The sequence below is a fragment of the Phragmites australis genome, chromosome 2 (genome assembly GCF_958298935.1).
Source record: "Phragmites australis chromosome 2, lpPhrAust1.1, whole genome shotgun sequence".
In the NCBI taxonomy this organism is placed as follows: Eukaryota; Viridiplantae; Streptophyta; class Magnoliopsida; order Poales; family Poaceae; genus Phragmites; species Phragmites australis.
This window is the reverse complement of record NC_084922.1, coordinates 35,876,071-35,896,151: the sequence shown is the minus strand read 5'-3', so window position 1 is coordinate 35,896,151 and position 20,081 is coordinate 35,876,071. Positions and strand designations below refer to the sequence as shown.

Genomic DNA, 20,081 nt, shown 5'->3' with positions numbered 1-20,081 from the left:
AATTATCTAGCATTTATTTAAATTATAAACTATTTAAAACTATTAAATAAAATTAAATAAACCTAATAAACATTATTAAATATTTTTAGAAATTAATTTCCTAACTATATTATTTTCATAATTATTTTTACACTAGGAATCTATTTATTGCGCAATGTATGATAATTATGATGCCAGCAGATCAATTAAAACAAATAAAGAAAGAGAAAAACTGACTGTGCACTCCACGTTAGCTCAACTGTTGATGTGGCACTGCCACGCATGCACAAACACTAATGCGGCTAACCCACATGACAAGTGACGTGGCAGACGAATGGCGTCAACCCCAACTAATGGTGCCGTTACGACCTTTAAATCGGGATGGTTGATCTCAGGTTGAACGACTCAGATCTAAAGTCGCGTAGGGGTATTTTTTGGTCTAATTGAAATCATAGATGGCAGATCGGACAACTTACCGTTGATCTCCATCATTTTCGACGACGAGGACGGCGGCTTCAAGGGCCCCTGCGGCAATGCAGCACCGGCGAATGGCGAAAAGCTCGTCGCCATACTCCAAACCCTCTAGTGAGCGGCGAAACAAAACCACGTGCTCATGGCGAACATGACTGGGATACAGGTTGTCATCGGCGATGTGTGGTTGAGTCTAGAGACAACGAACGTCGACTTGAAGCGTCGATTCTCGTTGGAGCTAAGCTCTGGTCGACGATTTCTCCTCGGCTTGATGGGCAAAAGCTGCACAATGATCTAAGGAAGCTCTAGGATCTCATATTTATACATGGGCGGCTACCATGTTTCGAAATCGATTGAGATTAGAAAAGAGAGGCGGCGGCAGCTCAAACGCAATTCTAAGGATTCAAATCAGCTCGGACTCTTATCTCTTAGGCAAAAGCTCGCATATGCCTACTGGATTCTTTCTCCTTTTACTTTGTAGCTTATCTCCAACACAATCTCTCAAATTTGGTCGAAATACCATGCGGTTGGCGGACTTGTTCTTGGGGCTCGTGCTTCTAGAAGTCCTGGCGATCCTGTTTGGCGGTTGGATAGTCAATCTCCGGCTTAGGCACGGCGGCGTCTACACGGGCAGTGACCGGATGATGCTGCTGAGCTACCAAGCTGAGCAGACGAGAGGGATGAGGAGCTGGGTTTGGGCCGGTTTGGTTGGGTGGGCCAAGAGAGAAAAGAGAGAAGGAGAGAAAGAGATGGGATTTAGCTTTTTAGCACAAAAATCTTTTCCTTTTTCATTTCCATTTTCTCTCAGGTATACACATGTATATTTATACATATACTGTATATATATGTGACTAGCTCACATAATCAAGCAATCAATCAAACAATCAAATATATACACATATATGCACTTAGGATTGTTTAATTTTGCAAATCTTTAATTTCATTAGAAAAAGTTTTTAGCTTTCTTGATTTTAAGAATTTTGGCTGTTATAAAACTAACCTTCCCCCCCCCCCACCTAAATGAATCTCGTCCCCGAGATTCAGGCTAATCTCCAAATAGATGAGGAAACTCTACCTTTAGCGCTTCTTCTTGTTCCCTGGTTGCTGCATCTTCAGTATGGTGACTCCATTGTACTTTGCACATACGTATGACCTTTCTCCGAGTTACTCACTCTACCGTTTCAGAATCTTGACCGGATATTCTACATAGGTCAAATCCTTTTGCGGATCCACTTCTTCCAGGGGCAACTGTTCTTCTGGTACTCACAAGCACTTCTTCAGCTGTGACATATGAAACACATTGTACACATCTTCCAGCTTGGGTGGCAATTCCAACTGGTAAGTGACTTCTCCACGTTTAGCACTCACTCTAAATGGTCCAATGTACCTGTCGATGTATCAAGTAAAGGGGTACCCCAGCTAAACAGGCCCCACGTAGGGTGCAAGCAGCCAGGGGAATATCTCCTAAAAAATCTAATCAGTCGATGAGCTACCCCGACCAGTGCAAAGCCTCCAGCGACCAATCTCGCTACACCTTCACACAAACTCACGACCAGCCCCCCTGGTCGTGGAACCAGATTGGACACTTGTCCAAATAATTCTCTTCACCAGAGCATTTTTTATAGAGCCGACTACAAGTACTGAAGAATGAAGACCAACTCACCGAATAGTCCGGTGATCATAGAGATAGTTGCACCAGAGTATTTCCAGGGAAAAAGAGAATATTTAACTCACCGGTGGTTCGATATCAATGGAATGAACACCGGATGAATGCACCAAAGCATTTTACACAGAGATGCTACAAAGGCTTAGATGACTCAAAATAACTCACTGGAAGGTACAGTGATGGATTTGAAGGCACATCAGAGTGTCTTGTGTTCAAAGAGGCTGTGAGTGGAGTTCTAAAGGCTAGTTTCAGAGTTTGTACTCACCGGATGATCCGGTTAGTATTACTATTCTAACCGAATCATTCGGTGTTAATAGCTTTTCAGTCGTTAGAAAAATAGCTAGTTGGTGGGTTTGAGGTTATAAATACTCATCCACTCAATAATTTGAAGGTGTGGTATGCTGCTGGAGTCTAGAGGAAGCTCATATGCATTTGAGAAGACATCCAAGCCAGCGAAGTGTTTAAAGTGATTGTCTGAGGTAATTAAGCACAAGATTAGAGAGTGTTTAATGCTTATAGGCCTAGAATGAGTTGTAGCTAGGTGCTGCAGCTTGAAGAATGGATCAAGGAGTGATCATAGCTTGTACCGAGTGGTATGTTAGTACCTTAGAGTCTTGGCGACTCGCTAGTATCTTGGGCCATGGTACAAGCACTAGTACCTTAGGGTCAAGCTTGTTGACCCTCCGACTTGGTGTGGAGTGGCTGCAAGACACGTGTACAGAGACGCAGAGATCCTTACCTTGATGGCTCAAGCTCCGAAGTGATCACGGCGGCAAGTGATCGGAAGAGATGCTAGTGGTGAGACCTTGCGTTGGTGGCTTGGTGGCTCCTTGTGCTTGAGATCTTGTCTTGATGACTTGGTAGCTTAAGAGCCGTGACCGGAAGAGACTTAGTGACTGTGAGAATATCATTTGTGGAGCTTTAACATGGACTAGAGATGATATTCATGCTATTGATATCACGGGATAAAAATCCCTTATGCCAAGTTTGTCTGTCTACCCTATTTACGTTTCTGTATTTACATACTTATAATTTACCTTGCTAGAGTAGGTTGCAATTTTCTTGAGCAGTAGAGTAGACACATTAGATAAATTTAGAGCACATTTAGATAGAAATTGAGATAAGTTTATCTTGTTAAGTTTTTAGAGCTAATTTGGTTTAGTTTCTAAGTGTCCTAATTCATCCTCCCTCTTAGGACGTCACCGTTCCTCACAAGTGGGAGGTTGAAAAAGAGCGTGACGCCATTGGATATTGATCGGATGGCTGAGGATGTCGCTGAAAAAAAAAAGAAATGGACAAATGACTAAAATATAGCAACATCTTTTTTTTTCTAGACCCATGTATGTGGTTCTTTAATTTGGACCTGGCAGTATTTCTACGTGTTCAGAAGTTTTAGTTTCTTTCATACGGAAAGACGATATGAGTTTTACCGATTTTATTAGACTAGGAATAAAACGGAGTTTTAAAAGCAATCACAGAACAAGCAGGGACGCTCATGGAGGAGCAGACCGCCAGAACATAACAAAGGATTCTGGACAACAACATCATGACAACAACGTGAAAGTTAGAAAGATGAAGAATGTTGGAAGGGGGCCGACAACCTCCTATCTGAGTCCTGTAGCTAGCATGTATTGGTCAAAATCCTCTTTAATTTTAAGTACCACATCCAGGGCCGGATTGCTTGTTTGTTTGAAAATTCTAGTATTTCTCTCCTTCCAAATGTTCTACCATAGGGTGATCACAAGCCTGCTGAACTGGCTTCTGTGGCATTTGCCAATCTTCCTTGCTGTTGCGCGCCACCAACCACAAAGGGTGCAAAAACTGGTCCATCCCAGGCAAATTGTTAAGTTGTAGCAAGGAAAGGAGATGTGGCCACACCTCTTTTAGGAACACACAATATTTGCCAAGATGATATGGGGTCTTATTTTCTTGGTCACAAAGGTAGCACACCTGATTATGTGGCCGTCATCTTTTTGCCAAATTGTCTGCAGTCAGAATCTTTTTTTGCAGGAGAAGCCACGCGAAGGTTTTACACTTTGGTTGTACTTTCGCTTTCCAAACGGCATTCATGTTGTTTTTCATCATGGTTCCATGGAATTGAGCCTCGTATGCACTCTGCGTTGTGTACTGACCATTAGTTGTCCAGCGCCAAGTAATTTGGTCAAGTACTTGCTGTGCCAGGTTGACCCGTTGGATGTTTTTCTAGAGCTCCGTTAGCTGTAATAGCTCCTCCTGCGTGGTGATTTCGTCTAGATAGGATAACCATTGATGATCCTAGAGCCCTTGTTTCACATAGAAATTCTTCCTCTTTGATTTGGCGAAGATTAAAGGGGCCATATTTCTTGGTGCCCTCCCATTAATCCAACTGGAGGTCCAGAAGTATGCTTTCTCTCCATTTCCCACTGATACTATTGTAGATGCATGAAAAAGGTCACAATCTGTCTGATCGTATGGTAAAGGAAGCCCTTTCCATGGGCGTTCTTCGTCTTGCCATAGAAAACAAAGCCAACGGAGGCGCAAAGCCCTTGTGAATCTATGAAGATCAAAAATACCTAAACCTCCATTCTCTTTTGGTTTGGTTACAGTCGCCTGATTCACTAGGCAGTGGCCGCTGCAAACCTTATCTGGTTCCTCACCTTTCCATAAGAAACTCGGTTGAACACGGTCAATCTTCTTTTGCAGCCATTTTTGTAGAGGTAGAACTGTAAGATGGTAAGTTTTTTGTGAGGAAAGAACAAATTTTACTAGAGTCTCCCTTCCTGCGATCGAGAAGAACCTCCCTTGCGAGCCCGGTAGCTTGTTTCTGACCTTATCTATTAGCGGTTGAACATCAACTTCGTAACCGTCTTGTGTGTAGAGGGCGTCCCAGGTATTTACAAGGGAAAGATCCAATTTTGCCTGGGAAATCAACTGTGATATCATCCATATTGATGTCGTCGCACTGGATTGGGTAAATTTTTGTTTTCTCAAGGTTTGTTTTGAGCCCTGAGAATTTGCCAAAAGTGTCCAAGATCATAGGGAGGGCATGAAGCTCCTCTCTATCCGGGTTGGCAAGGATCGCAGCATCATCTACGTAAAGGGAGCAACATAGGTGAGCTGCTCTTGGAAGGATCAGTTTGAGGATGTTGGCTCTAGCTGCCTCGGTGATTAGTTTGTGCAATGGGTTGATAGCCAGGATAAAAAGCATTGGCAACAGAGGATCACCTTGCCGTAAGCCTCTGGCATGCCGAAAAGCAGGGCCTGGGATCCCATTGAGCATAACCCTCGAGGAGGAGATTGCTAGGATTGCCGAGACCCAGTTCCTCCATCTCTGACCGAAACCAAGCGCTTGTTGGACTTCAAGCAGCTAAGCCCAATTAACGGAATCAAAAGCCTTGGAAATATCCAGTTTGATGAAGAGTGCCGGCTATTTCGCTTTGTGAAGCTCTTTGATCACATTCTGAACATACAGGAAGTTGTCGTGTATGCAACGCCTTTTTATAAACGCACTTTGGCATTTGGGTACCAAATCATGGAGATGAGGCGCAAGTCTATTCGCGAGCATCTTCGTGATGATTTTGGAGATGCTACTAATGAGGCTTATCAGTCTATAATCGGTTACCAGTTTAGCTCCTTCCTTTTTTGGGAGTAACACAATATGCGCCTCGTTGATCAAGTTAAGTTTATCCGAACCCAATCGATGGAAGCTGTTTAACACTTGAAGAAGGTCCTCCTTGATTATTTCCTAGCATTGCTTGAAAAACAGCCCTATGAAACCATCAGGACCCGGAGCCTTTTCGTGGTGTAAGTCATTGATTGTACCATGTATTTCCTCCTCACTGAAAGGATCTTCCAAATCCGACAGATCAAAAGGTTCATAATTCAAAGCTTCCTGGTTGATGGCAAGTTCCCTTGGTAAGTTTGTGCCTAGATGATCAGTGAAGTGTTTGTGCAATAAGGCTTCTTTCTGCCGCTAGGAGGCAGCCATGCCATCGTTGGATATTAAGGTTGAGATGAATTTCTTTCTCCTCCTGGCATTTGCCTTAAACTAATGAAGTTCTAATTTCTGGATTTTAGACTTTTAGGAGTCGAGTTTGCAATTCACATTGCTTGGTTGCATCTCTCTGGTTGCGTACAACCTTGATACCAAAGAAATAGCAACAACACTATATTAAGATCTGACTAGGAGTAATGTTTTTAGCTTCATCAAATGAAATTTGTTATATCCTCTTTAAAATTTAGCTCACTCGAGCAAACCATAGATCCAACTAACCTTATACTTGATAGGAATGTAACACGGGTCCATAACCAACTGACTGAACTTTAGGTGGATTGGAGACCGTTGGCTTCTCAAAGAGAGCTTCTATCAAGATTGCACGCTATATATTCATCTGTTGCCAACAGAGCTGTCAAAATTCTCAAATCTAGTGCTCCTCCACTAACCAAATCCCGAATCCAAATGTACAAATTAGATAGCCTCAACTGAAGCACAGGAAAAGGTTTATGCTCTCACCCTTTTCTGAAGGACGTATCTCAGCCGTCCAACATGATGGCAATAGAACAGTGCTAGCCTGGCAATTGTTAGGCTCTTGGCCTGAATTTTTCTTGAGGCTTTTTAGGTTCTTAGAAAGGTACAAGGACGTACCTCCCAAGTTATTTGGTAACAGTGGAAGACAAACTCTCTGAATATATGTGCACTTGCAAGAATTGTTCGGCAAAGATTTATTTGCTCAGTTGAAGTAGTTGCAGCCACCAATTTATTTGTTCAGCAAAGATTTATTTCCAAAAGCATGAGCGTTTTTTTTTTGTGAAGGGCAAAGGCATGAGTTTTGTTGTGGCATATTTTGGTAGAATTTGTGCACTCTTCATCTGAGTGCAAGTTTCTATGATCGGTTCATATTTTTCCATTTTTAACCTTGTAACCTACGTATCAGAGACTCGACGACCACCGTCGCTATTGAATTCAATGAAACATATTCATTACATATAAAAGTGTAACTTTATCATTACATTGTTCAACCATGCTCAACCAACCTGAAAGAATGCCAATTCAGAGCCCCAAATCACTCGCAGACACATACTAACACAATCCGTTTACCACTCTACTTGTAAATCGGTGATGACGAACACGAGGCTGATGGAGAAGAAGGGGCGTGAAAGGGGAAAGGTATAGGAAGGGGTAGTTAGGTCCAAAAAATCTTCATATTAATATATCTCAAAGAAAAAAAACAAACTGTAATAATACTGGTCTGTTTTGAATCTTCATGGCAGTATTTTTAAAAATAAACAAAATTTTGATGGCACGAATCTTATTAACCTATTATTCAATCTATGCTCAGCCAACCTAAAAGAATGTCAATTCAGAGCTCATATCACTCACAGACACGTACCAACAAACAGGCACAAAAACACACGTCGCGTTGCTCAGCTGACAAGTGAGATGACCAGCCGATCACACCAGCGCGGCTCCAAGTGCGAGCAACAGCAGCAGGAACGCAGCCGTCGCGTGCACGTGAGAGCTGGCTGTCCCGGCGGAGCTTGGCACCACCATCGGCCTCGTCTGCCCCTGGCTGACCGGCGGCGTCACGGTGGGCTCTGCTGGCGGTGCCAGCGCTTCAGGCCCTGGCGTTGCCCCGCGCTGCGAGTTCCAAGAAACCCACGGCGTTGATTAGTAAAATTTTCAAAAGATAGAGGTCTACTGGATTTTTTTTCTAAATCCCGTGTTTTTCTATAAAATTAAATTGATATCTGTAAAATTCCTACTTTTCAAAAGAGTCCTAAAATTATCGCATCTTGCACAAGTTTTTGGCAAGATTCTTACGCAGTGGGGGCAGGGAGGGTGCATCCGCGACAGGGCCTGCAGCAGGGATATGATCCGACGTGTCTGCAGATGGATCGCAAGATCAAGCAGATGGATTAGCACGCCGTCACCTCGACCGTCAGATACTGCAGTTAACGCTCTTGCTCAGTCGGTCGATTTTTACGTTGGCACTGCAGCGGGACGGACATGGAATTGCACGCCTTGGGCAGCGTGACGGCGAGCGTCCGGTTGATGGGCACGCCGAGCGGCATGTTCCCGGTGAGGATGAGGCACGCGCAGCCGGTGCTCGCGTTCACCAGCGCCCCCAGGGACCGGCAGCAGTCGGCCGTCGGGGAAGCGGTGCCGTTCGTGATGAAGTCGAGGCATGGGGTGAAGCTGCTGACCAGCGACGCCGTGCACGACAGCGCCGCGCCCTGCCCGGACGCCGGCGCCGGCGCGACGAGCACCATCACTACCGCAGTACCGCGCCCGCGGCGAGAAGCAGCCTGAACAGCTTCAGTCCCATCTCGATCCCTCTGAATGCCACGTACGTCCCACGGAAACACAACTCAATCGCACTAGGTTTTTTTTCTTTTTGAGGGAAAAGCTTGGGATGATTTATAGCTAGAAGAGGACGTGGCCGCTTGTAGTTGCAATGATGCGATGCGTCGTTGCAAATGTGCTTGTGTTTATATAGTGAGATGAAGGGATTAGATGTGTGAGGAATGTGACTGTGAGGTGTCATGTTGGTAGATCAGAAGTTGGTCATAGTAGTATAACTACCATAACTAATCTTTATACTCCGGTTAGAGATACATGTTGTTTTGGATGGGACAGGGTCTTTATGTATAATTTTGATTGTTATTTTTATTAAAATATATTTATAAAACACATTAAATTTGTGATATTATAAAAGATTTTTCATGACAAATATATATGTGATTTTAAGGTTTTAAAATTAAATATTTTGAAAGCTATTGTTAATCAAAGTTTTAAAAGTTTAATTGAACTTTCCCAAAATAATATGTATTGATTGAGATGTTTCAGCTCCGGTAGGAATGGTTCGTCACCAAATTATTTGCTTATTGATCCCCCCCACGCACAAGGGAATAATGTTGTCATTTTCTTTGAAAGGACACCTGTAATGAACACTGACTTCACCAGTCACCATTGTGTGGCATGGGGTAAGTAATTGTGCACTGGGTACCAATGTTGGTTTCTTTCCGCATTTTTTATATATATTTTCACGTGCATGACATTCCGTAAAATATTGTTGATCTTATTAAACATTCAACCACTCTAGATCGCAACTTCAACCACTAACTTCTGATTTTAGTATGTTTGTAAAGAAACCTAACACAATAGAAATGGCACGAAAATATTCATCGAAGCAGCACCGATGAAGAAATTCCTATTAAATATGTTATGAGTACCGGACTAGACCGTTAAATATGTTACCGGCCAGTATGAGGGAATTACCGACCAGTAAGAAGAGTAACATGAGCTGCAGGAAAGGCGCCGCGCCGCTCTTCTTGGACATGCATGGTTTCCAAGACCAGCGCCGGCACGATCAGAACCATGTACACGAGCCACAGACCCTTGATCAGCGCCCTTACGAAGGGGCCGAGAGGGCATCGGATCCTCCGGGCGACACGTCTGAACCGGCGTCTGCGTCCACGGCGACGTACAGGACCGGTGGTGGAGTAGGAGCGCCTTCTGGGACGACGGACCGCATGCCGGCGGCTGAGGAGGCCAAGCATCCTCTGTGAGCCGGGCGAAGCGGCGTCGTGACCTGGCGTATGCAGGCAGGCGCAGGCGCAGCTAACTAATGTATGGAACGGATCCGAGGAAGTTTGCATTGCGTTTACTCGCTAGCCCCACCGGAGATCTGACTCGGCGCCTTCGAGTCCGAATGAGCCGCCGCGTTTCCGATCACCCGCGTTCGAAGAGCCGCCTTTGCCTTAGCTCGCTCCGGCGCCTTCCATCATAGGAGTTCGGCTTAGCTTCCAGCACGGCGAGCTACCATTCCACGTCGTCCGCACACAAGTGTCGGTGTCGATCCGGCACTGGTACATCAATGCACAGCATGCTGACGATCAGCGAAGAGCCGCGCTGCGATCACTCATCGTTCCTGTGATCCGACGAGGGAGGCATTGCGTTGCATATCTGCGGCCACGCACATATGAATGAATCTTTGAGGTTCAGCGTGTATGGGGCACAACCAAAGTATACGGGAAACAGAATCTGGATGGACCTCAAAATAACTCGAAACTCAGTAGTACAAGATGGTGATTAAGTCCCGTGATGGCATCTAGAACTCTTCGAGTGAAATTTTGAATGAGCGACTGAGATGGACACGAGCTTTTCCATCATAAAACTTTACCGGGTTCCGAGAACGTTGAATTGAATCCACTAGGAACTCAGGTACCAAACAAATTACAACACATTGAAGTTCCATGAACCGAAACAGCTCATCATCTACCCTAGAGCATAACATGAGAAAGATGACGCAAAGGTTCGCATCATTAAGACACCCTGAAGATAAGACAGTATATATGCTGTGACTTGAGAGAGGATTTGTCTCTTCTTCGATACACCGTCAGTCTTCTTTCCATGGTCAACAAACTAATGTAGAATGAATTCAACTGTTATCTAATAAAGCAATAAGGATAAGCAATCGATCCCTCTCAAACTAAATGTTCCAAGTAGTTTAGATGATAAACCATCGAAACATTGACAGGTCTCCAAAAGAGTGTCGTGTTACAAAACCGCTTAGAATATATTGTACTAACAAGCGATCATATCGATGGTGGCAACGAGTGCAATTGAGAAAACATGCTTAATTCTCATTGGTAGTAAACAACAATGAATGTGAATCACTCCAAATTCTCATCTTCGAATTTCTTGGTGATTCGTCTTGTCCAGTGAAGCGGTAGCGGGTTTAGGCAAGGGCAGATCCAAGAGAGGGCTAGAGGTTGGGGGCTCAACGCCTCCCTCCCCTACCGCTTCGTAGCCAATAGAGCTCCTAACAATTTTTTATTATAGATGAGGGAGAGTAAGAAGAAAAGAGAGATAAGAAGAGGAAGAGGAAAAAAAGGAGAGAGATGTGGATGAGTTCTCGCCGCCATGGATGGAGGATGATAGATGGTTGTACGAGTTATATACTAGTATATCCGTATATGCTTCCCCTCGGCCAGCCGGGCTCTGATCAGCACATTTGGAATTGAAACGAAATCACATCCCATATCACTCAACTTGCACGTATATTTTGTAGACTATGGAGTTGTACGCTAGCTGAAAAGGCAGAAAGCTTTGTGATAGATTGACAGACAGAAGGAGGACATTACGTCTCGACAAATAAGGGTATTACGCAACAAAAACAGACATTCAACGCATCCTAGAATCCAGATAATAAACAATCTTTAGCTTTTAAACAATTACCTTTTTACAATCCAATTTTTTAAAATCTACAATATATAAGTTATTTTTCAAAATCCCATTCTAAAAACAGGCCCTCATGATGATTCTTCTTGGAGCGCCAAGACGACAAGCTGATCCTCCGCCGCTTCCATCCGCGCCTGCTCGTCCGCTTTCTAGACGACGAACAGCGGGGCCCCAGCGCAGAACACCATGATCTCCAGGAACGACGGCGCTCTTCTTGGACATGGCCTGCAGCAGGATCAGCATGGGGCACGGCCAGCACCATTTACCCGAGCCACAGGCCCCTGACTAGCGCAGGACCGGTGGCGGCGGTGTAGCTGCGCCGTGGGGGACGAAGGTGCACGGTATGTCCACGGCGAGGTGTCCCGGCGTCGGCGGCCTCTGCTGAGTCGATGGCTCGCTTGGCTTGGCTTGGCCGCAGGTCGAGGACGGAGCCGGGAGCGCCATTCTTCCGACCGGGCGCCGCAGCGACGTCGTGATCTGACACGCTCTCGCCAACGCCGTGCAGGCGCGTGGCTAATGGATCTAGGGTCTAACAACTGGGTCGGTCAGACGGTGCTCCCTCGAGTAGCCGCGCTGGAATCGGAAATCCAAGTCGGTGTTTCGTTTTCGAGGCAAACCCGGAGTCCGAATCCGATTGGACAACTGAAATGGACATGCATTGTTTCAAACACAAAACTTTACCCGGTTCATAAAACATTGAATTGGATCCGCTGCGAGATCAGGTACCAAACGATGTATCGAAGTTCATAAACCAAAAACAGCCCATGGTCTATCCTAGAGCAAAACATCCTCCGGCGAAAGATAACGCAAAGGTTCGCATAATTAAGACAACACTCTGAAGATATGCCGGCTGCTGTGCCTGGAGACGGGGTTTATCTCTTCTTCGAGACACCGACAGTCTTTCCACGCCTGCCGGTGGTCTTGGTATGCTGTCCGCGGACACGAAGGCCCCAGTAGTGACGCAGACCACGGTGGTTTCTGGATAACACAAAGGTTTTGTTATGAGCAAATCATCAAATAAAGGCAACCAGAAAAACAAAATATGCAGTTTGTGTGCGTGCTACGATCAGCACAAAGGGGTATTTTGTGCAAAGATAGTCCACAGTTTTTGAAAGCGGATGAATTGGATTAAACCAGAATTACCCTGGATGCTATGATCTGTAGCAACTCATGCAGAACAAATGCGGCTAGTATTTTCAACTACGCAATGAGCATGAATCTCTGTGCGCATGCAAAGCAACTTATCTAGTAGAGCAATAAGGTAACACAAACATGCGCTAATGACTGACCTGATCTTCTTCAGCCTCTCAAGGTCATCCCTGAGCTTCATGTCAAGGGCGTTGGAAACAACCTGGGAGGACCTACTGTCCTTGTAGTCCTTCCTGTTGAGAAACCAATCAGGGACCTTGAACTGGCGGGGGTTTGCGACCACAGTCATGAGGCGCTCAAGCTCATCTGGGGACAATTCACCAGCCCTGCACAAACATAGTCAGAGATGTACTACATGCAATAGAAATAATCCGCATTGTCATACAAATAAAACTAACATTGTACAGACAGTTGGAAAATACGGCACATGAAAAATTTAGTGGGAAAGTTTTGTGAACATGAGCAAACTAGTAATGTTGCACAATGCCTCGATTGCCTATACAAGTATTTCAATTCTGCATTTGTTGGTAAATCATTATAGATGGCAGATTTTTTTAAACAAGTTTTCTAACGGCATTCACTACATTTTCTCAAACAGCATGCAAAATAGTTGGATAATAGTTGGCACAGACCCACAGATTGAGTAGTAATTATGAACAATCAGTAGCTACATTTCTCTCCAGTCGCCCAACTTGCACCTAGGGAAAACCAAAATGGTCCATGTCTGTATACATTTCTTAGGCCTATTTGTTTTAGCTCAGGATTATAATAAACGGTTTATAGATGGTGGATTATAATAAGTTGAATTATGATAAGCTGGAGGAAAATAAGCTATGAGCTATTTGGCAATCTAGATTATTGGAGTCTGGATTATTGACAAAAGTCTGCAATGCTCTCAGCCTCTCAATAGGGGGTGGGAGATTCGGGTGTATGGTGAGGGAGTGGCATTGACGAGTAATTTCTCCTAAATTTGATGGGTAGTATAGTAAAAAGCCAAAATAAGCTAAAATAAGCTCATTTTCACAATTTATAGGATTATTATAATTTGAACTTCAGCTTATAATAATCTGAATAAATAAGCTAGCTGTTTGTTTCAGCTCAGAACAAATTAGCTAGTTTATTATAATCCTGAGCTGAAACAAACAGGACCTTAAAGCATCATCAAGAGATATCTAATACAGCTCTCTATAATTGCCTTAAAAACCTTCTCTAACAGTTGCCCTATATGGCTCATAATATTTAGAGGCTCCCAATATCCTTCTCCATCCTAACTAAAAGTAGAAAACCAAGCAGACTCCCAATCCCATCTAGGCCCACACCTGGGCCGCACCGCTCTCCTGTGGCCTGTCGTTGCAGCTGGGCATGGCCGCTTCCCACTGTAGCCCACCGACCGCCAGCGCACACGCCTCGCCTCGACGCATGGATGGCATGTCGAGCGACAGCGTGTAGTCTAGTCGGAGGTCGGTATCGACGAACTCGTCGCGGACAAATTGAGCAAATACTGACCTCCTTGCTACCAAATCGATCCTAAATCTACCTCGTCGCCGTGAAATCGACCTCACCACCGCGAAATCGAGCTTAGAACTTCAAAAAATCTTTCCTACCATGGCCATCGATGAACTCGTTGCAGCCAAATCGAGCAAATACTGACCTCCTCACTACCAAATCAATCCCAAATCTACCTCGTTGCCATTAAATCGACCTCACCACTACGAAATCGAGCTCAAATCGACCTCGTTGCTGCGAAATTGAGCTTCACGGTCGCTAAATCTAGCTCATGTCCATCCGCATCGACGTCGATTCGAGCGGCAATGCTTCTCGTCGTGTAAAGTTCACTATTGTGTGTGTCCTCATGTTGAGATAGCAAGATGGGAAAGGCAAGAAACGAGTGGTTGTACGATGTAGCAAGATGGGAGGAAGGAGAGAAATGAAGGATGAGGTCCACACATCAGTGACACATCAGAGGAGATAGAGAGAGGAGTCTGCTGAAATATAGGGATTGGATGTAAGGAGTCTGTTGAAGATGGAGGATATTTAGAGTGTCTTTTTTCAACCTACTCAAGTCCAAACCTTTGGGGCCCCTTATTGGGAAGACTCCCTATATGGAGATCTAGAAAGTGAGTTTTAGAGAGTCTCTTGAAGTGCTTTTCGCTTAATTAAGTGCCGAAGAATAATCTTACCAACTAGATCAGGAACCAAACAAAGCCTAAATTCAGGACATCTAAAAGACACATCGAACCACTTCTTGACCATGTTACTTTAGTGAAGGGAATCTTCATACTATATGAATAAACATTGTTTAAATAGTTAACCAATCAAGATATACTTCTAGCTTGTTTCACAATTCTACAGCTACAACATGAGGCAAAATTTCAGTTCCTACACTAAAAGCATCGCTTATGCATATATATCCTCAGACATTTCTTCAACTAGGAGATATGAAAGACATCATGCACATTTGAGAGATGAGGTAGTAATTACAAATGATAAGCCACTTCTCCTCTTCTTTCTAGCACCATAAACGGACCAATACATCGAGGTGTCAGTTTACCCTTGACCTTGAATCTACAAAGACCTTTGATTGGTGATACCTTGAGATACACGAAGTCTTGGACTTCGAGAGTCAACTCCCAACGTTGATTGTCCGCATAACTCTTCTTCCTTGACTGCGCGGTTCGCAGGTTGTTTCAAATTTCCCGCACTTGCCTTTCTGCCTCCTTTAAGACTTCTGGACCAAATACTTGGCTTTCCCAGATCAAATTCCATAATAGTGGAGTTCTGCACTTCCTTCCATACAATGCTTCAAAAGGGGCATGCCAAGTGGGGTTCTTTAAACATGCTTGGTAGCTGTTGTTGTATGAGAATTCCTCATAGGGGAGATTCTTTTCCCAACCCTTGTCGTTCTTTAAAGCACATGCTAGCAACATGTCTTCTAGGATCTGATTGGTCCTCTCTGTCTGTCTATCAGTCTGCGGGTGATAAACTGAGCTGAAATTCAACCTGGTGTCCATAGACTCATGCAAACACTGTCAAAAAATGTGATGTGAACTAGGTACCTCGGTCAGATACTATCTTCTTGAGTACACCATGAAGACACACAATCCTGGACATGTACAATTATGCAAGCTTTGATCCCTGATATGTCTCATTGTCTGGTATGAAATGAGCTACCTTTGTTAACCGATCCACTATGACCCATATCAAATCATACTTGGATTATGTTCATGGCAGTCCCATTATAAAATCCATGTTGATTTCCTTCCATTCTGATACTTTTAACTGTTGTAGCAATCTTGCTAGCTTCTGTTGTTCAACCTTAACTCGCTGACAGGTATCGCAGAGAGCCACATGCCCTGCTACCTCACATTTCATTTCGTACCACCAATAATGATCATTGATATCTTAGTACATCTTGGTACTTCCCAGGTGAATAGAGTATGCTAAGTCATGAGCTTCTCTTAAATTTGACTCTCAAATAGACTTAACATTCGGGACACATAATCTTTTCTTATGCCAAACCACGCCTTGCTCATCTTTGGTGAATTCTAGGGCCTTGCCTTCTCGGATGAGTTGCTTGATTTCTGAAATCTTTTTATCTTCAAGCTGACCCCTTCGAATATCCTGCTCCAGGGTTGAGTCCATTTCCATTGCAATTGCTTCGATGCTAGATACAATACCTAAATTAAGTTTCTCAAACTCTTTACATATTACAGGTTGACTTTCTTATATAGATATCATATTGACATGGGTCTTTCTGCTCAGAGCATCTACCACTACATTTGTTTTTCTCGGATGATAGTTGATTTCCAAATTGTAATCCTTGATAAGTTCTAGCCACCTACGCTGCCTAAGATTGAAATCGAGTTGAGTGAAGATATACTTCAGACTTTTGTAATCCGATAAGATCTCGCATTTCTGCCCTATCAAGTAATGCCTCCAAATCTTGAGTGCGTGAATCACAACAGCTAGTTCCAAGTCATGGGCAGTGTAGTTCTCCTTGTGCTTCCTTAACTACCTTGAAGCATAGGCTATTGCGTGACCTTCTTACATTGACACACAACCCAATCCTTGGCGCGAGGCATCACAGTACATCGAGAACGGCTTCTATATGTCAGGCATGATTAGTACTGGAGCGGTGGCTAATCTTTTTTTCAATTCATTAAAGCTGGTCTCACGAGCGGGGGTTCGCTTAAATTTCTTTTCTTGCTCTAGCAATTCTGTCATTGGCTTAGCAATCTTAGAGAAACCTTCTATGAAGTGATGGTAATATCCTGCTAGACAAAAAAAACTTCAGATCTCTAAAACAGTTTGCAGTAGCTTCCAATTTAGAACATCCTTCACTTTGCTAGGATCTACAGATACTCCTCCTGCCGAGATGAAATGAACTAGGAAAGAGAGTTCTTTTAACCAAAACTCACACTTGCTCAACTTATCATACAACTGATTCTCCCTAAGCTTCTGTGGAACCATCCTCAAATGTTCCTCGTGCTCTTCCTCATCCTTTGAGAATACCAAGATGTCATCAATGAGCACTACCACGAACTTGTCCAGATAATCCATGAAGATTTTGTTCATGATGTATACATGAAGTATGCTAGGGTATTGGTCAGTCCAAAAGACATCATTGTATACTCGTACAGATCATAACAGGTGGAAAAAGGGGTCTTGAGAATGTCCGATGCTCGAATCTTCAACTGATAGTAGCCTAACCGAAGATCAGTGTTGGAAAAGATGCATGCTCCTTTTAACTAATTGAACAAATCTTCAATGCGAGACAAGTGGTATTAAAATCTTAATGGTCACCTATTAAGTGCGCGATAATAGATGCACATTTTCTGAGTCCCACCTTTCTTTGCCACGAAGATAACTAAGGCCCCCCAGGGTGAGATATTGAGGTGAATAAACCTCTTGTCTAATAGCCCTTAGATTTGCTCCTTGAGCTCAGACATCTGATTAACATTCATTCTATGTGGTGTCTTATATATAGGAGCAATGTCAGGTACTAATTAAATAACGAACTCAACGTCTCGGTCTAGTAGTATACTTGGCAACTCTTCGGGGAAGACATCCAGAAACTCGCTGACCACTCTGATTTCCTCCACTACCTTGACCTGGTTGAGCTTGATATTTTCTGCTGATTCTGTTGTGGTTTTGAACTCCACCTTGGTGCAATATGTATGTGTCAACTGAACTGTCTTTGTGGCGTATCTAATCACTCCATTAAACTTAGTCAATCAATTTATTCCCAGAATGATATCTATCCCTTTAGACTCCAAGACAATAAGATTTGTAGAAAATTTTACCCCTTTTATGGCAAGGCTTATCTTAGAGCATACATGCCTTGATTCTATTTCTCGGCCTGGAGAACTGGCTATCAATCGATTTTTCATTATAGCTATCGACAGATTATGCTTTTCTATGAACTTGTTGATATAAAGGAATGCATCGCTTCGAAATCAAATAAAACTGTAGCGGGGTGAGAGTTGACGAGGAACATACCAAGTTCCACATCCGGAGCGTCCTGGGCATCCTCTGCTGCAATGTGGTTGACTTGCCCACGTATGAAGTTCTGATGAGGTTATTTTTGTGGTCGACCTCTGGGGCGGTTCTGTTGTTGGTTGCTAGTTTGACCCTACTGTTTCTTGGGACACCTATTGGCAAGGTGCCCAAAGTTTCCACAGCTGAAACATGGACCAATGTTACTGGATCCCTGGCCAGTGCAACCCTGCTACTGGTGGTTCTGGTTCACCTGGCGTGAAGCCTTGTAGTTGGAGCATTGCTGCTGTTGGAACCGCTGCCCTGGTTGACTGAAGGATCCCAACATCTGACTGGGTGCCCTCTATTGCTGGTTCTGACCTGCATGACAGTGCACCTATCCTATGGATGATGGGTTAAAGCGGGGACATGTGTTGCTTCCTGAAGACTGACCATTCATCATCCACTTGTGTTCCTTTCTTAAAAATTCTACCTCTTCTCCAGAATGAAGGCTCCGTTAACAAGCTTCTAGAAGCTCAAGTACTAATCGACTAAGAGGGAATACTGTAGTCCATTGTTCAAACCTTCCAAGAAACAATCTTGTTTCTTCTCATCAGTGTACATGTCTCCGAGAGCGTAGGAAGAGAGCTGCATGAACTTTGTGAGGTACTCCCGTATCGACATGGAACCTTGATTTAAGCTAAGAAACTCCTTTCGCTTCAGTTTCTCTTCCCCTGTATGTACGTGGTGGTTGTGGAAGCTATCCTTGAATTCTCCCTAGCTGAGCTCTTAGAGGTCATCATGGGCTGCGATGTAAGCTACCCACCCATCTGAAGCTGGTCCCACAAGTTGGTGAGAAATGAAGACGACTCTTTCCTTGTCTCTGCACTAACAAATCTGTAGCTTGCTTTCAATCATGTTTAGCCAATCATCAGTGTCTATTGGCTCGACTGCCTGTGCAAAAATGGGTGGCTTGGTGCTCAAAAAGTCCTTGAGCTTGTTCTGCGACTGCATTGGCGATGGCGCTGCCCGATAAGCTAGGGGTGCCTGTTGAAGACTAGCCATGGCTTGTGCCAATCCCTGCAGAATCTATGTATGTACGACCATCATCTGCATTGGGTTGGCAGGGTTCCGGTGGCCCGCTTGTTCCATGAGGGAAACACGTTCTGGTTGTCATCACAGGGTGGTCGTTGGGGTTGCTGCCTCCAACATTGTCACTGTTCACGCTAACGTTGTTCTCATTCCTTGGGTTCACCATGTGGCAGTTGCAAAAACATGAGATTGGGATACGAGAACATAACAAGAATAGATGAAGCAATAAAAAGGATTCAATACCACAAGAGAAGTGATGGTGGATAACTTCACTTTTCAATCAGAAGTTCAAAGTTTATTTCCATGGCCATTCTTATAGTCTTAACCCAACAAAGAAAGAAAAATAACTTTACTTGAGCTTTACTAAAAATTTTGAGAATGCATTAATGCACAAAGAAAGAAGAAGGATCTTCTTGTCAGTAGAGACAGCAAATAGTCATGACAGGTTCATCTAAAAAATGAAACATCTCAACAAACTGGTTGAGAACACACACCAATTACCTTTTGTAACCAGGGAACTACCATTTGACAACCTTGATACCGAGCCCAAATAACAGCCACCTAAATTCATAAGCAAGAACATGCTACAAACCTCATACTATCAGCAACATTGCTACTCATGTTAGATCACAAGCCATGCGTCGAGCTACCGAACAAGCCTGGTGATCGTAAGGGGCTACAACTCAGATGAACCTGATGAATGAAGAGGATATATTCGGCTCTCCAATTTAAGTTGAGATTTCAGTTTTAATTCATTTTTAGCATTAACATGTTTCAATATGAGGTTCCTCGCTCAATGCTCCTCAGTAAATCTAGCAATCGGCCAATTGGCAAACGCATAACAAACTAAGGAATGTTCTGAGCAGCATCTGGGGATTTTGGGGTTCCTAAGCCGTGCTAACGAGAAGCATTTAGGAGGAAACATAATTAGATGGTACTTCAATACAAGCGCAACTAACATCCAGGAGGTCAGGGCTAGGGACTAGAAACTAAGGAGAGCATGCTGAAGGCATGAGCAGGTCAATA

At 43.9% G+C, this 20,081-nt stretch overlaps 2 protein-coding genes across 2 annotated transcripts; both read right to left on the bottom strand.

The window, feature by feature from the left end:
* Positions 1-7,758: 7,758 nt before the first annotated feature.
* LOC133910049 (non-specific lipid transfer protein GPI-anchored 20-like) lies at positions 7,759-8,544 on the bottom strand. The gene has a single exon (XM_062352573.1). The coding sequence runs from the start codon at positions 8,363-8,365 to the stop codon at positions 8,048-8,050; it is 318 nt and encodes a 105-aa protein (XP_062208557.1). The 5' UTR covers positions 8,366-8,544; the 3' UTR covers positions 7,759-8,047.
* A 3,654-nt stretch (positions 8,545-12,198) lies between these two features.
* Positions 12,199-12,810, bottom strand: LOC133910048 (small ribosomal subunit protein uS13z/uS13y/uS13x-like). Its single transcript, XM_062352572.1, has 2 exons — positions 12,629-12,810; positions 12,199-12,317 (listed from the first exon to the last, which is right to left on the bottom strand). The coding sequence occupies exons 1-2, from the start codon at positions 12,775-12,777 to the stop codon at positions 12,212-12,214; spliced, it is 255 nt and encodes an 84-aa protein (XP_062208556.1). The 5' UTR covers positions 12,778-12,810; the 3' UTR covers positions 12,199-12,211.
* Between the last annotated feature and the right edge of the window lie 7,271 nt (positions 12,811-20,081).

Bases quoted from the DNA above. Each gene is read 5' to 3' on its own strand.
- LOC133910049 (XM_062352573.1), bottom strand. From the start codon at position 8,365: ATGGTGCTCGTCGCGCCGGCGCCGGCGTCCGGGCAGGGCGCGGCGCTG.
- LOC133910048 (XM_062352572.1), bottom strand. From the start codon at position 12,777: ATGACTGTGGTCGCAAACCCCCGCCAGTTCAAGGTCCCTGATTGGTTT. The intron at 12,318-12,628 runs GTCAGTCATTAG...TGTGTTATCCAG, and splicing joins GAGAGGCTGAAGAAGATCAG to AAACCACCGTGGTCTGCGTC.